Source organism: Ixodes scapularis, unplaced genomic scaffold (genome assembly GCF_016920785.2).
Source record: "Ixodes scapularis isolate PalLabHiFi unplaced genomic scaffold, ASM1692078v2 PGA_scaffold5__190_contigs__length_132052651, whole genome shotgun sequence".
Taxonomy (NCBI): domain Eukaryota; kingdom Metazoa; phylum Arthropoda; class Arachnida; order Ixodida; family Ixodidae; genus Ixodes; species Ixodes scapularis.
This window is the reverse complement of record NW_024609880.1, coordinates 72,797,347-72,814,727: the sequence shown is the minus strand read 5'-3', so window position 1 is coordinate 72,814,727 and position 17,381 is coordinate 72,797,347. Positions and strand designations below refer to the sequence as shown.

General features: G+C 49.4%; 1 protein-coding gene across 1 annotated transcript in view; it reads left to right on the top strand.

Annotated features, from left to right (window-relative positions):
* LOC8040786 overlaps nt 1–17,381 on the top strand; it is a 741,318-nt gene that overhangs the window by 637,872 nt on the left and 86,065 nt on the right. The window contains exon 10 of the mRNA XM_042294075.1: nt 12,730–12,867. Coding sequence (XP_042150009.1) covers nt 12,730–12,867 — 138 coding nt within the window. The remainder of the gene's footprint in view (nt 1–12,729; nt 12,868–17,381) is intronic.

Below are 17,381 nucleotides of genomic sequence, written 5' to 3'. Positions count from 1 at the left end.
GGGGGGGGGGGGTTAGGTTTGACGATGCGTTTGAACGCCTCGAGTGCATTGTGCGAGGAATTTTCGAGTAGTGCGCGGAGGGGAATCTCTTCCAAGAGCCTCCCCAATTATGCCGAAGAGTTGGGGGCGCCTGTTTGTTTATTCCTCTCCTTTTCGTTTTGTTTTTGTTTTCTCGCGTTTGCTCAGTTCCTTCGCAAGGGGCGGATTCGATCGTATTATTCTCGATTTAAATTACCGATTTTAATATGCCCGCAACGCTGCACCAGCTTCGCTTGGGTGTTTTTGCTGTCGTATAACTTTCGAAGTGCGCGTGTCCAGCGGATGAGTTTCATTTGGTATGCGTAAGCTTTCTTCTCTTTTACATTTTACAATCTTAGACGTGATATAAAATAAAGTTGTTCTACATATATAAAAGATAATTCTGTTTGGCAAGCGTGTGGTCTGGGGGCGCATACTCCTTTCTCATCGTGATTGAAAAAGCCTTAAAATCGAAGACTTTTCAAGAATTGGCCAACCAGCGGATACAAGGTGGAACACGTAGAGTCGGTCTCTCTAGGTCATTGTCTCGAGGGAATTTTATGTGACACGCATACCTAAATAAATGTGCGAAAATAGCGGCGAATCTCCCAGCGACACCGACCATGCCTCTGCCACTCGGCGTGCGCTAGTTCGCTGATTCTATAAAGTCGTCCGGGAAAATGCTATTCCAGGTGGCCGTCTCGAGCTTTCACGTAAGGGTAACTACGGTATAAGCTTGTATTTGAACAGATTAGCGGAATGAAACCAGTCAATTTTTGAACGTATAAATAATTCGCATTCAACGCGTGCATACTCGTTCAAATCATTAAAAAAACTGAGATGTAAAAAAAAAAAAAGGACAAATGAAAAATTGTGCTTTTTCTATCAAAAGCAAACAAACAAGCTAAAACGTCTCTCTTTGCTACTGAACTTTTTCGATGGGGTCACATGTACCTCGTACCTATACCGCCCTGTCGAACCGACCATATATGCGGATATCGCATGAGGTCACGGTTCGTTGGCGTCAAGCGTGTCCAGGTCGTGGCAAGACATTCCCGTTTCCGCGTCTACACACTGATTGCCGTGTGCGCGCGCGCCTATGTGTACGTGCGGTAGTATGTCTGCAGCACGTTATGCGTGCGTATCTATGTGAAAAAGGAAACAGATGGGGAAATGGAGTGTGAACTGTTACACTCAGTACCAGTGCTTTGTCGGCTTTCGGATAAGGCTCGTGTTTTCAAGATTTGAACACCAAAGATCCCAGTTGAACGCTGACGCGGCATTGATATCCAGTCTGTTCCCCGCACTTTAGGTGACCAAAAAAAGAAAAGGCAGCACACGCGGCTTTGCAGTTGTGCAATGGGTGTTGTTATAGCGAGGACAAGGGGGCTGGTTGCGAGAGTTTCGTCCACTCCGATCTCTTGCCCGAATTAATGACAGGGCGGACGCGAGGTGCCGGCCTGTAACGCCTTGTATACCTCGCGCGCGCGCGCGCGGGGCGAGGTATACGGCCTCGTCGTTGTGGCGAACGCAGCACTTTCGCCCGAAGCGTTCTCTCATCGCGCCTCGAGCGCTGGGCGGGGCAGCTTGCATTGCTGCCGCCTTTCATAAGAGCCGGTCCGTCGCCGCCGCCGCCGAGTTGCGGGGTTGCCAATGCGCGAGCTTCGCACGCCCGGACGACTTCGTTCTTTGCGGCGGGCCAAATTGCGCCTCTGGAAAGCATGGCTCTCGGTCGGCTGGCTCGCGCAAACTGCCTCGCCGTGCAAGTGTGCAGTCGAGCTGCAGGCGAACTGGTGACACGGCGCGTTTGTGTACCGACTTGGACGGGTTGCGGCACGGCACGTGTCGACGTGTTCGCGCCCTGTACGCCCGAGACGGGCTGTGAGCGCTGTCGCGCTAACGCGAGCACAATTGCGTTTGTTTAATATCCGACGTTAATGTTCGGCGTGTATGCACGATGCAATACCAACGGGCAGATTCTCGCGTCCGGCTCGTGTATCTTTCCTTCCAGTGAGATCGAAGTGGGTTATGTTAAATGTTGGAGTTCCACCCAGATCCGTATATGTAGAGAGTTTGGTCAATGGGAGGCGCGGGCTGAGTCAGGGTGTGCGGCAGAGTCGGAAAGAGGGCTTGGCATGCTCTCTTGACTAACCAGAAGCCGAAAAGAATCCCCTAGCGGTGGTAGCAGCAAGCAGTTCTGATCAAAAGTCTATGTTCGTATATGGTTTTAATAAGCGCGTAAGAGCGAAGTGGTAGTTTACTCTTCGGGGTTGAAAATAAGGTGTACGTGTTGTTTTGATCATGATCATGCAGAAAGATATAAGAAACAAATGCGCCGCGCAACTCTGTTTTGCGCGGACAGAGTGTGACCGTTCGGACGGCAGATTCCCGGCCCTGGGCGCTTGGCGTACGGATTATGTCGATCGTTCCGCTAGTCGCACCCTTCCACCATCATTTTGGATTAACGTGATTGCAGTATCACGTGTACCATATCTTCAGCCATTGAGAGTTACTCCAATGCAGTTATCAGGCTTGTTTCTCGCGACCACCGCCAGGGTATTATTTCCGGCTTCTGGTTGGTCGCATTCAAATTTCTGAAGACGCCCTGGAACACGCCCAGCCCGCTTTCGGCCAATGGCGCCTCCTCATTTGTCTCCTATACTTCCCTACGAATGGCCAAACTCTCTACATTTACGGCTCTGGTTCCACCAACATAGATTGGAGCCTGCTTAGAAGCGTGAGCTATTAGCCCCGTGCGCGACCGAAAGCGTCGCTGTGGTCGGCCTTCCACGATTGGCCCAAAAGCTGACTATGACGTCGGAAAGGGTATACCATCGACGGAAATAAGAGGAATGAAAGAACTTTAATTTCGACGGTGTTGGCAGTGTTGCTTTGAGAGCGCAATGATTTCAGGCTTCCACCATGCTATTTACAAACACCATCGAACTTGTTGTTCGCAAGGTAATGACGTCACAAGGGGGAACCATAGGAGGGCGCCACCAAAACATCTCGCCGCTAATACTTGCTTCAGAACGCGTTTCGACTGCACGAACTCTCGTGCATGAAGTGGGGCCTTACTTCTACAATGGTAAGGCCTACCAAAGGTACTCGCTCGCGCTTGTATTAGGAAGTTTTAGAATAGCGCACGCTAAAGCTTTGTGTACGCAAAGGATAGCGTCATCGCCACTTCGCATGCGCCGAACGCTAACCACGTTTTGCGCTTTGCGTGCGCTATTTTAGCGCTCGCTATTTCTCGGAAATTCCGGGCGTACGCAAAGGGTCTTTGCGCTCCTCCAAGGAGGATTCGTTATGAGAAGTTGGCTAAAGCCAAGACGAGCACAGTTAAAAAAATGGCGGCCCCCAGGGCTATGACTGCGGCCGCTCTGGCGGCGTCGTGAGCGCGATGTCGGCGGCATCCTCGTGACTGCGATTTTCAACGCAGGACGACGTTGCACTCGGTTCGGAAAACCCAGTAAGGTGGGCAACTATCACCGGCAACTTGATGCTTGCGACGAGCGAACATATATCGGCGAAGGTCAGTACACTCTTGCCGAGGCGACCGGTCGACCGCCCTCGTCGCATTCTCACGTTTAAACAAATGTAAAATGTTACTCTGAACCAAATTTCTTTTCTCAAGTTACAGTATTTCGTGTGTGAAATAAAAATTTTGACTGTATCTTGGTGGCGCTGCAAGCGCGAGATGCTTTTTGCGTCGCGGCGGAGAAACTCTATTCTAAAATTCTCTTGCGTCGCGTGCGCTAATAGCGCGAAATTTAGCGCTAGCGTGCGCTAAAATTGCGCACGTTATTCTAAAACTCCCCATTAGTGCAGTCCACTACCCCCGCAAACGCTATCGCTATAATCAAGACAGTTTGTGAGGGGATCAGGGAGGGGGTGGGGGGCACAGACGCTTGGTTAAAGCATAATACGGTCCTGTGGCATTGGTATAATGCAAGAACTGCTTTCAGACATGTTCAAGTCATGCATGTATATGAAGCAGTCACGCTTCGAAAATACTTGAGGCATGTCCGCCGATAATGGATCTTTTCCACATACCGACGGCACCAGGCGGTGGCTGCACGAACTAAAAATCGAGGAACTGACCTGCCTGCCAATCGAAATTGGGAGCTACGCTACCAGTTTCTTCGCTCTCTGGCTGCGGCGCGTGCCAAACGCGACTTTAAAGACTGCCATCCGTGGTGTTCACCCAAACGTCGTGTTTTTCTTTCTGCCCCTATTCTTTTGTGTAACACAATTATATATATAGGCTGCAATTACGTGTTATAGTCGCTGATCCACAGCCTCCTCCCGAATTCGCTAGATTTTTCGTGCCGACTTCCGCCGCTTGGCATCGGGCGCTCGCGCGTGCGCAAAACGCTTCTCGGACAAGGTCCATTCTGTCATCAAATCTACAGCGAACACTGTTTCTTTTTTTATGATGTCTGAGCGGTGTGACTGTATCTAGAAATGAGGGAATTCGGCCTGAAACATATCGCCGGTACGATTACACAACCCTACGCACATCCGAGCGTCAAGACGCACTTTCTTTTCCCTAGATATATGGTATATCGCGACCATGTATACAGGTCCGTCCAAACATTATGCCGCCACGAATGACCTCTCCTCCCCCTTCTTTTTTTTTTTTTTTCGTGGCACAATTAGTGTTTTTTTTTTTTTTTTTTTTGGGGGGGGGGGGGGGGGGGCTCTCGATGGATCTACCCGGTGTCATTTCGAATCGCCTACCATCACCCCGCCCGGAGATGACATCCCAGCTGTCCGATGACCAATTTATTCTTGAGTTGACCGCCAATAAACCAAATGTGGGTTGCGGCGTAAAGCCACCAGCGCATCGCACAAGCCTCAAGCTTGTTCGATGTATTTTTGCTTCGTCCATTCGTACGCTTGGAACATGTTTGCAGACGGTGTTCGTACGAGGACCTTCATACGAGGAAGGAACGCGCATCAGAATGCGTCACCAGACTGTCTTTTATTTGTATGGTGTATTAGCCAGCGTGACCGCGCCTTCGAGCGTGCTTCCTAAACCTTGTGCACCTGCGCTGGGACTCTATGGGCGGCTGGTGGCTGCAGCGCGGGACGCCACGTCTTATTGATCGGTCGACGCCGCCAGAGACACTCGCTTCCGCGCACATAACGCGAGCTTTCGTTATGGCGCGCACTGCCCTAATTAAAAGACCCCGAGGCGACGGGCTGACGAGAAACGCGAGCTGAAGGTAATTACATTTCCGTGAATGCCGCGAAGAAGGCTCTTCGCCCGCTGCCCCCGGATAGGACACTTTTTGGTTTCCTACTTTTTAACCGGGGGAGCCACGTGGCTCCCTTTTGTAAGACGGCCTAAGAAGGATCCCCCCGCCCCCCAGGGTACGTGGACCTATTGTGGTTCGCTCGTGCCGTGCTTGGTTTCCGACCAGCTACAGTCGGTTGAGCCTGCCAGGAGGGGAACGCGGACGTGGGCCGTTCGAACGTTCACTTCTTGCCTGCAGCAACTGTTGTTTCGGCGCCTTTGAATGCGCGCGAGGTTTAAAATATTATCTTTCCGATATTCAGTTTTTAGCCCAAACATTGAAAGTTTATCTTTGCGTACTTGTCTAGGATTTAATTTCACCGAAAATTTGTCATGAAAAAAGGAGGAAAAAGCATATTTAGCACACTATCAGGGAAACGTCTTGAAAAGATATATATATATATATACCTGAATGCCTTAGCATTAGAACGCTAGTTTCTTGTCGAAAACCCTGCGGTGTCTTTCGTTTGTCAACTACAATGAGAGAGGGAGGAGGAGGGGGAAATGACGACACTTACGACGCTCCCATTGATCCGAAGCGCTGACGTCAGCACGCGTCAGCCTCTCCCGCTCCTTCTCCCTCTTTCCCTGTGGCTGACAAACTGAAGGACACCGCCGGGTTTTCGTCAAAACAAGTCCTTTTGTTTTAGGCAAAGTCACGGGCACAGCTGGCGCGGAGCCACAGAAGTGGAGGCGCCGCGCAACACCCTCTAGATAACAGAGCCTTAGTTGTGAATGAGGTCGCGCCATCAGAGAAGGCCAACGCTCTACACAGATTGGAAACAGCGAGTGCCGCGTCAGCGCTCGGCTTCGTGTCAAGTTTCAACTTTTAGCCGAACGTTGACGTAATCGTACTGTTCAACCTGTGCCCAGCTGTGGCCTTTTAAGATGACGCCATCTCATTCAGCACTACGGTTTCGGTATTAGAAGGTGTTGCGCCACGGCGCGGTGGAATGCCGATGCAGTGGCGTCCCTATACGGTCAGCGGCACCCGGGATGGGTGCCACTGCTTTAAAATGCTCTTTCTGCAGACTGAGCGCTCACGCTAAAAATGCACGTCTCAAAGCCGGAAGCGCGGCCTAGATGGCGTTTGTAGCTTTCGCTGTAGTAGCAGTTTAAGGGTGAAAGAGTATGTAATCGGTGCCAGTTTAAAGGGGCGGAATAAGTTTTGTATTTTCAATAAATACGGCTTAGAAAGATCCCTTGATATTTTGATCTCAGAAACACACATTGCTTTTTTCTGTACGCAACAACAATCTAAATAAATTCAGAAAAAAAAAAAAAAAACCAACGCCGTTTACTTTTTTAATTCGTAACCAGAAAAAGCGGCCACGTGATCTGGACCCGATTTTATGCGGCCAATGTTTTTAACGTAGCCGCTCGTTGGGGTTGGCAGAGCACAGGGCGCAAGTTCCGAGCAATTATATATGTACGAAGCATTACCCGAATACATTGATTGTCACGAGCCAAAATCGAACACCTACGCAATCTTCGTGTCCACTGCATGAGCAGCATTTAGATATCGTCACAGGTGGTATCGCATAACTCCATGACGTGCTCCTGGGGATCGCATTGTTGTCATTGTCCCCACAGCTCTGTCATCAAGTTTTGCGAAGAGACTGAAATATAAGGTCCGCTTTTATCCTTAGAACTCCAGCGGTACGAAAACGCTTCTTGTTCAGTGGCGTTGCGTTCAAGTATTCTTCGGTATCACTAGTGCCAGTAAAATGGTGTAAAGTGAGTAACGTTCCTACCCACTATTGTTCCACAGACCCTTTAAGGAAAAACTGACGCGGTTTTGTGTTTGAGTAAAAACGCTTAACTCGTCTTCGTTTGGCCTCCAGGATCACGAATATCGAGATTGTTTCTCTATTTGGTGCACGGAGGCTGCGGAAAATAAATATCGAAGTACCGCTGAAGCCCCTCCTTCCCGGTGCGTTACGTCATAAAATGAGTTTTAGGAATGTCCGCTTTCGCGCGTTTCAGCGCCTATCAAGGCTACGCACGCGCCCTCTTGCTATTTTCAAAAAGGCCAGAAAAATACTCACGACTGGTGTCTGTGCGGGGGAATATACGTGGGAAGCTTGCCATTGCACGCGCTGCCCACATGGGCGACACGCGCTTGGCGGCCAAAAGATCTTTTTCAGCCGTAACGACTGCACGGAATAGTTTCGTGTTTTCTCGCGGTTATTTACATCTTCTGGGAATACGAACTTGATACTCAGATTCACGGGATCAAAATACTCTGGAATTCGCCTCTAACGCGTTTCTTTTTCCAGGATTTCTTTAGTTTTTATTTAAGAACGCAGTATATGCCCTGCCTCCATTACGTACGTGCCTGAGCCCTTCCGCCTGTTTTTGACTACGCGTGGGACAAAGTGCTGTCAGATGCAGAAAATTCCCTCTCGAGGCGTAGCATCTAGAAGTTCTTATCCCGCCACCGACTATATATTGGTTTAAAAAATGCGCAAAAGCTCACGGGGCGGTAGATAAACTAGGGCTGTCGGGGTATTTCCTTGTATTGTTTTCCGATATCTCCCGAGACTTTGATGGCTGTAAGGTCCACCGCGCAGTCGCTCTCAGACCGCAGAATTAGCTGCACTTGGAAGAACAAAGGGCGGGGACCCCGGGTTGTCGACGACGGGCCTAATGGAAAGACTCGATTGCGGGCCTGTCCGCGCCTTCACTTCCCGCCGGGAACCTCTAATAGACCGGGCCCTGTTTGTCTCCCCTGTCGAACGGTGCGCCTTTTTTGTTTGCATCCGCTCGAAGTGGACCATGGCAAAGGTTGCAAGCGCACCAGGGTTCCTCGTGCGGGTCACCTGACCTCGTAGTCGGCTGCGGCGGAACGCTGAGCGTGAAGTCGCGTGTCTCATTCGTGGCCCCAGATTGACTAGGAGTGGTCGTTCGGGATCCCCTGCGGTTCACGCTCGGGTACGACGGAATACAGTTGAACGCGGTGCTCGGTGTGTGTCAGAGATTTTTTAGTTTTTCTTCGTTCGCTTCGGAGTGAGTTGGAACCCCCGGTTTGTCCGATTTCGCTTGATGCGTTGGTTTTAGGGACCGAAGTGAGAGTGGGACTCTGTGATGTGAGGGGATGAAAGAGGAAAAATGTGGTTTGTTCGGTGGCGTGTCTTTTGGGTTGTCTGTCGGTTTGGCGAATGAGGGGACGACGAAGGTCAGTTAATGAACGAGTAGTTTAAATGGTTTGTCGAAAACGACCAGCAAGCGAAAGTAATACGTTTATGTAAAGGTCAGTCACAGCTTAAAATGCGCAATGGCTTGCTTTATTGTGTTCACTCTTCTTGCTTTGCGATTCGTTCTTGAATGTCCTTATAGGCTAATGTCTGAGTCTGATTGGCTTCTTAAGGCGTCATTACGTTGTACAGAAGGTCTACCCAAACGTTGAATCACCTTATAATCGAACACATACACGGGCTAACATCTACATGCTAACATACACATGCGATCATACACGCACAGGCTGAAGTTTCGAATGCGATAGATGAAGAAAGAGAGAGAGAGAGAGAGTGAGACTGGGAGAGAGAGAGAGAGAATGGGAAGAGGAGGAAAGTCAGAGGCGACCATGACGAGCCTCAAGACCGCAGTGCAGTGTCAGCAGGATGGGCAGGGGGAACTGGCAGCTCGAAGAGTTCTCCCTAAAATTTGATGCGATCATTTTTTTCCTCCCGGCTGTCAGCTTCGTCCACCCTCGTGTGCGGCCCATGCTGCTCGAGAGAGATGGATATGGGATGTAGGGAAACTAGCCGGGAAGGGTTTTCTCCCTGGGAGGAAGAAAAAAAATTATTCGAAAGAAGAAAAAAAGAGAAACGCGGTTGCGACGGCGCTACTGCCGGCGGCTCCGCACCCAGAAGAGAAATGTTGCGTGTCCGGATAGAATCCAGTTGTAAAACACGGCGAATTCCCGATCCGGAAGCTTTCCTGCCCGGACTTCCCCATCCCTGTATCATTTCTTTTTTTTCGTTCGCCTCGCAATGCAGGGTCCGTGTTTTTTTTGTTTTTTTTTCTCTTTCTAACATTGCTCGCTCTGGACTTTGTAGCACGGTTGAGTTCACCTCATTCTTCGCCAGCTCTTCCAGCGTTGTTCCGCACCTCTTTTTTGCTGATTTCTTTAGGTTCACAAATTATTTTTGTTGGCTTTGTTTCCTATTTTGGAAAGAAAGCAATAAAAAGCGCTTTCGGCACAGCGCGGCCTGCCCGTTGCCGCGACACAGTTGTCGTTTGTCTAAAAACAGGTGACAACTCAAATTGCTGGTCATACGTCGTCGTCGTCGCTCGACAGCCCGCACTACTCGATATTTTTCAGTCCCGGGAGAGCGGCAAAGCTCGCCTTAAAAAGCAACACTAAAACCCGAAAAAGAAAAAAAAAAAAAAAGAAAACCAACAAACGCGGGAAGGTTTGGGGGGGGAAGGGGGGGGCACGCCTCACTCTTGAACACACTCTTTCACGCGTACAAACTTCAACGCACATTCTACGCATTCATTTAGAAGGACGCACCGCCGCGCGCCGACATGGTGACAGATAGAGGTACATACACAGGTATACGAGCAGCAGAGTATTAGCCCCTGATGCGGGTTCTTTCTCGTGTAGTTCATAACTCTCCGCTCCATGTGACACTCACGTGCACAAACGCTAGTACACACGGACGTGTAGCGAGGCTTGATGCACCCAAAACGCGCCATTTGTTACGCTTGATCTCGGGGCTCAAATCCGCATAGCGTCTGGGGGGGAGGGGAGGGGAGGGGAGGGGGCATTTTTTTTTAAGGGAGCGCCCATGGCTCGTGCACCTGGGTGCAGAAGTGCTTTTCGTGCTTATAAGTTCCCCTCGTCTATCTTTATCTTCCTCTTTTTTAGGAGAGGGAAGCAGGCGTTTACTATACTTTTTTTTAGATTACTTTCTTATTTACTTGGAGCACTTGTTTAGGTATTTGCGTACGTGTCTTTTTTTCAGTTTCTGCGATCGTTTGTGTGCTTGTGTGTGCGTGTATTTTTCTGTTTGCGTATGACTGAGTGTATGTGCTTGTGGAAGTCTTTTTCTGTGTTAGTGTGTGTCTATTTTTGTTTATGCGCGCGCGTTTAAATATATATGTGTGTGTGTGTGTGTGTGTGTGTGTGTGTGTGTGCTTGTTTGCTTGCGTGCTTTTGCGCGTGTGTTGTACGTGTGTGTGTGTCGTCCCATAGAAGCGGCGCGTACGGAAAGTGCAAGGTGGCTCGCCGAGTCGTATTATTTTGCTGGAAAAGTCCCCGACAGCGAGGCCATAAATTTGAGCGCGAAATGTGGACGTGCGGTTTTTGATTATGATCGACCGAGGGAGAAGGAAGCTGGCGTGAAAGCAGACGCGTTCGCATTCGTTTATTATTCACAATGTGATACCGCGAGTTCATTTTAGGAAATGCTCTAAACCTAAAAGGAGGAAAAAAACATGGCGACTACACAAACCACAGAACACTTCTCTATAGTGGCTCAACCCTCTGTGTTTCGTTTCCCCGGTTATTTTTTAGAGGAAAACCTCCGCGTATTTTGGTGTTTATTTTGGTTTGTTTCCGGGCTCTTTTGAGCGGCATCTTTTCGACGAAAAACCTTTTTCGCCTTTGGGCAGTTTGCGCAATTGATTCCCGCTCAAGCTTCTTCGTCTTTATCCGGGCAACATTGAGATTCAGTGCACCTCACCGTCGCTCGAGAGGAACGCTGCACACTGTAACACCTGTTTGTACTATCCGTGACTCAGAAAGCATCTTGCTCAAAATGCAAAACTGTCCAGCGAGGGTTCAGAAAAAACACGTTCGAAGACGCGAATGGTTCGTTTCACCGCAAACGAAGCTAAAGCCTGATCCACATCATGCGATTTTTCTTGCGGTTTCGCAGCTGTGAGGTTGGAAACTAGCACCTCAACTACACTTTTTCTTTTGTTTATTGTTGTTGCGCGATTGACGTTGCAACTACGAAATAGGAAGTAAAATGGCACCTTGTGAATCGGGCTTAAAAAAAAAAAAAAAAACTCCACGTTTTTTTTTTTTTGTGTATTATTCTTTAATTGTTTTTATTTTCTCTCAAATCCTGGGTTTCATACCGTCTACCGTTCGCACAACTCTTAATTTTCCTCTCTGGTTCCTCTTTCAAAAGAGCTATGATGCGAATAAATTTGATGGCTGACTAGCGTTCCGGACTATGTGGGATTCTAGTTTACCCCAAAGTCCTCAGTGAGGCAAATACCCACTCCGTAACTCGTCGGATGCAATAAAGTAGGTTTCGACTTACCTTGCTGATCGCTGTGAGGCAACACCCACTCCGTAGTTCGCTGCTATGGCGGCTACGGCCGGGTCCGTCCGTTGACTGCCGTTAGGCTCCGGTGGACGGGAGACCACACCAAACACAGGGATACCGTAGAAACGTGTTTATTGGGCTTACGCCACACGCTTTGCGCCCGTAGGCGGAACAAAAGAGAAATGAGGTTGGCGCTGCCTTAATTGACAGGATCGCCAGGAGAAAGGTCCGCGCTGCCGGAACTGGCAGGATCACGGAGAAGGGGGAGCAGTAAAATAACGATGAATACTCCGTCGAGCGTAGCCCCCCCTAACCAAGAGCCCCTGGCCACAGGTGGGTGGCCGGCTTATGTAGCCTGCGGGAAATAGACGCGGCCGGGGAGGCCGGTAGAAGGTCACTCGAAAACGGGACGCGTCCATAATCACTCCCAAGGGTGTGCCGATGGCGCGTTCACCCAAAAGGGCAAGGGAGAACCGGCCCCTTCGGGGAATTCGGCCTCGTGGTTCCTTGTATCCGGGAGGCCGACGCCATTGGTGACGACGACTCCCACGGCCTGCTTGAAGCTAGGCCTAGATAGGGATAGCGGGAACCCAATGGTTCCCACAACTATCACACTGTTTCAGGCGTATTTCTTCCTCGCATAATGGTCCTGCAACACTTGTCATTCAGAACTGTCTCCAGACATGTTGGAAGCGTTCATATGTAGGAAGCAAACATCCTTCAAATGCGTTTGAGGCCTGACCGCAGGTAATTTTGTCGTCATGTCTGCGGAGAGACTTCGTGTCTTTTGTATGACGAATGAGCAGCGAGGACTGCGGCATAAGGTTGCCCGTTTTTCTTGCGTGTAACCCTTTAAAGCACGAAGGAGGAACAATGAAAGAGGTCATTGTGCTTTCGTCCCTCCCTAACGCCATTGCGGTAGAACATGGGATCTGCAAATTTTGTATTATAGTCATTATCGCGAGACAATTTCGAACGCCAGGCGCTACTCGTAATGCCGTGTCCGGGCGTTTTTTATATTTTTTTTCTTCGAACGAACGAACGAATTTATACGACTGAAGAGATGAATACTGCGGCTTCCTCTGAGTGCGTGGTTTTTTTTTTTTTTCTACTGTTTTGCAGGATGGAACTTCACTCATCTGTTCGAGCGGCCCGGCACCTTCGACCTGTTCGCCGAAGCGAGCAACTTGGTCGCCCGAGAACTCGCTCTGCCGCGCCCGAACGCGACGGCCAAGGTCCACGTTCAGGAACCGCTCCAAGGTGCGTTTTGGCTCTTTCGTCACACTCTAAGCAGCGACGGTGCAGCGCGATACAGACCTTAGAGAACCGTGGAACGGACGATTCATCTACTTACATTCGTGCGTGTGTGTGCATATATATATATATATATATATACATGTGTGTGTGTGTGTGTGAATGGGTGCGTGCGTGTGTATGAGAGAGAGAGAGATGACACCACTGCAGCGAGTCCGTAGGGCAGCGATACTATCGTTGCGCACGCGCGGGAACCGCAACCGCTCTTTCTGTAAACCCCTCCCGCGATGTAAGGTAGAAACGGTTTCTAAGAACTAGCTATTGGACAGTTTTAGAATAATATTTGACTCGATACGGATGTCACGAGGGACGTTTAGACGCTTCTGTTGCGCACTCCTCGGAGGGGCCTTTTCCCGTACAGTTCACAAGCGCAGGATGTCGGTTGTAACCTCGTCCCATTGACCATCTGCCAAGCGGTTTTCTAGCGGTCTTGAGTAGCGGTTTTTGTTTAATGATTCAGACCCGCCTTGTGACGATCGTTAAGCTGACGGTCGGTGAGGGGTCGTTACTGGTGAGTTTCCAATCCTTTTAGCTAACCAACGTTTCCTAGCTCCTTTTTTTTTCATTTTAGTGGGGTTTTTGGGGTTTTTTTTTTTGCAGTTATACCGTTACAAAATATTTACCCTCAACCACTACCTTTCTCGCTCATTACACGAGTAATAAAAATGTTCCGTGTCTCCCCCGTCCAAAGACACATTTCCACAAATTTATACGTTAATTTTTCACATCCTTCGATCGTACTGTAAACGTAACCCAAATTGCCGTATCATCAATCCACTGTTTTTTTTTCTTCTTATCGTTCGGTGTATGTTTTTATTCGCTCCTCGTTTTTCCTTCTTTTTTTACTTTACGTTCTTGTTTGACTGCGCTGAAAACCGTATAGGTATATGTAAGCGAAAAGGGGGTTCGCAAGTGCTGAGGGCGGCGGGCAGGCGGAGTGATTAATTCGGGTTTATGAGGGCAATAAAGTGACCGGGATTCGGCCCCGGGGAAGGGAAGCGGCGGGGGACTCTAATCGATGACGGCAGCACGACAACCCGCAGGACCGGGCATGTCGCTGACGTTTTAAATTGGCTCCAAGTGCGGCCGAGCTTGAAGGCGCCGCCTTGAGCTGCTCCCCGATGCCTCGAGAGCCGAGAGACGTCGGGAGGAGTGCGCCGGTGTTTCGTGTGTATTTTCCTTCTCAACTTTACGAGGAGATAATCGTGTTGGTTTAAAAGAAACAAATAAGTAAAAAAAAGAACTAAAGGGGGAATCAAGCGTCTAACGCGTTGTCAATTCAATTTAATTCAGTTTATGTTTTTTTTATGTTCATAAACAGCTAGTCTCGGAAAGGTTCCTGCACAGAATCTGATAGCAGGAAAGGGCACGACACTGTTCACACAAACGAGCCGTAAACAGTTTTTTTTTTCCGCAGCCAGTTTATTTTTTTTTTTGTACCCTATTCTTCATCGGAGTCCGGTGTACGAAGACAGATTTTGTTCTCGTTTACCCTTCATTTTTTTTTTAACTTTTCCTTTTCTCTTGTAAGGAAACGCTGTCATCAAAGCTACTCTGTCGATGAAAAGAGTTTTTCTTTGGCACCAAACGCCAAACTTTTTTTTTCATGAATAGAGCGAGCAAAATACGATGTCGATGTCGTGTTTGCGGTACGTCGCGCATCGTATAAATCCCCGGAGACATTAGGAAACATACGCCACCATTGCTTCCAATCAGTGACACTCATAAGTCCCGTAATATGACAATGTGTAGACAAAAACACAGCAAAAAACGATGACCTGCATTTTGCCCAAGCAGACCCAATCCACTATCCCCTCTCAATCTCACGCACCTTCTTTCTCCCTCAGTGACTCTTAGTTACTCTCACTCACCCTCCCTGAACCTCGGTTACCAGCTTGACTCAAGCAACCCAGCAACAGTCCTCACCCAATCTCATTCACCATCTCTCCCTCTCAATTACCTTCAGTCACCCCCATTGAATCTCAGTCACCCTCACTGAACCTCGTTTACCTTCACCCGCTCTCTGGCGCATCCGAACGGGAAGGCAATAAACGGATGTTCCGGCTTGCCGAGCCCCGCCCCCTCCCGCGCCGCAATCGTAGCGACTCGACAAAAACTGACACCGAGCTCCCAGCGGCGTTCCTCCGCGTTTCTTCGCGGCGTCGCCGTCGCCCTCCCGATCCCCCGCTGCATCACGCGCTCGTTCTCCGATAGCGGCGCTCCGTAATAAGCTTATAACAAGCTGAACCCGACCCTGAACAGATCCCGGAAGCGCGCCCGAACACATGGGCGCACGCACGCACGCACGCACGCACGCACAGGGATGCAGAGGGCTCGCGGCCCGCTACGATTTCCAATGATTGACGAAAAACTGCTTCTCGGGCGATTGGGCCGTCGGACGGAGTAGCGTCTTTTGGGGAGGGCTGCAGTGTGCGCGCCTGTGTTCGTGCGAGGGGAAGAGGGGAAGGTCGGATTCTTTCCTAATTGGCCCCCAATACCCTCGTCTTCTCTCTCCGACCGCGCCCGGGGCGCACTCGTCGATATAGCGTGGAACGAAATATCCTCCCATAGCTTCCTTCATTATCGTGAGCATATGACCCCCCCTCTCTCTTCTTTTCCCGCTTTTGGTCCCGCTCGCTCTTAGATGACTGCTACACTGAGGACGGGGCAACTAAAACTGGCAAAGAGCGAACGTTGATCGATTCGGACGTTTTCTTTTTTGGACCGTCTTGTTTCATGTTGAGCCTTGTCAAGCTCCGAGAGTGAAATAATAATAATAAAAAAAAAATATTGAAAGGAAAGCGCGCTGTGGTGGAGGTCGATGCGATGGTGGTCTGTTTTCGGCTTGAGGGTTTGATACACGAGGTGGGGCGTTTTGAGGCTCTTTTTTATTATTTTTTTTATTGGGAAATTGATGTGGATTATAAAACGCATATTGCCATGTGTCTGTCTGGTGGTGGAAACGTCTTTCAATATGTGTCTCTTGTTCGGTAACAGCCTGGGATGCTATATGACCGCAACGTGTTTATCGTGATGTTTTTTTTTGTTTTTTTTTCTACGCTTTTATACGCGTGTTTCAGTTTTCCCTTCGTGTCTGGCGAGGGCGGTAAGAGAACCAACGGATGTTGGTAAGAGCAAAGGTATTGTTTGTGGTCTTGTTTAGGAAGTAGGAAAGATCGCTCCACCATAAATCTGTCGATCGAAACGTTCAGTGATTTTGTGTATTTACCTTGTGCCAATCGTTTGTTCCGGCACGAATATTTTACTCGCTTATTTCGTAATGTTTGCCCTAGTAAACGCGTTGGGTCTTTTTTTCGTAATGTTTGCTCGAGTAAAGGCGTTGGGTCTACTTACATGACGCATTTATAGCTCCTGTCATGGATCCACGCTAACGTTCTGTTTTAATAAAAAAGCGTTTGTATGTTGGGGTCAGTTGTCTGAAGGCAATAAAGAGATTATCACCTAGGCTCTAATGGTTCACTGCGTGACTCAGCTAGCGCGGACCCGTTATCCGTGTATTTTTGTCAGAAAATGCGCTGGGGAATCCAGCCAGATGAACCCTTTTCACGGCGTTAATAGTTTCCATGTCAAAATTTTCATTCTACATAAATACAAGAACGAAGAAGAAACAGAATCCGTCGATGGTTTGTTTGGGCTTAAAGTGTGCTTGTACTGTGCGTGGTATTCCATGCTGCACTGGGGGTCTTGTTTTGTATTGCTCATGTAAATCTCTACGTTCGCTGCGTAGCTTCCTGCAAATAGCAGCAGCTTTTTTTTTTCCCCTCCGGACCCCTCATCATCATTCCCTTGCTCGTTTTCGTTGTTCGTCGAAACTACGCGAAACAAATTTTTTCAGCGTCCCTCAAATTGACGAACTCGGCGAAAGTCACGACGTTTTCGTGTTACAACGACGTCGCAGTTGTAGCCGGGCAACATTAATCACTCCACCCATCCGCTCGTTTCAGTAAGATAGCACAGGCACCCGTCGATCAATCTGCAGCGAGAGTCTGGCCCGGGGCGCGCCCCATCGCTGTTACGGAGGAGCCCTTGCACTCGCTATCGATAGGCGTGCAAGCATCGATTTACGCGCGCGTACGACCTGGCCGATAAGTATGACAAGTGGTTGCGTCCGATCAATGTTTCAAGCGCCGCATACGGCGCTGTAGCGCGCCACTGCACGCGCCGAGAAATGGTTCGAGCTGCACAGTCACTCGCAGGCTAGAGACGTCTCGTTCGCCTTTCCCCCCTCGGGAGTGAAAGCGATCAGTGTGACCTCCGCACGAGGAAGAAACACGCCCCGGACCTTGTCTGCAAACTGTCTTTTTGAACGATGCGTTAGGGATGCGACCGCATTTTAAGAATCACAAGGTTTGGCGAGTACCTGACATCATCTTATCTGTCTGGGTCAGGGTGTAAGATAGACAGGTGGGGAAACGGCCCATAGAAGCCTACCGCAGCGC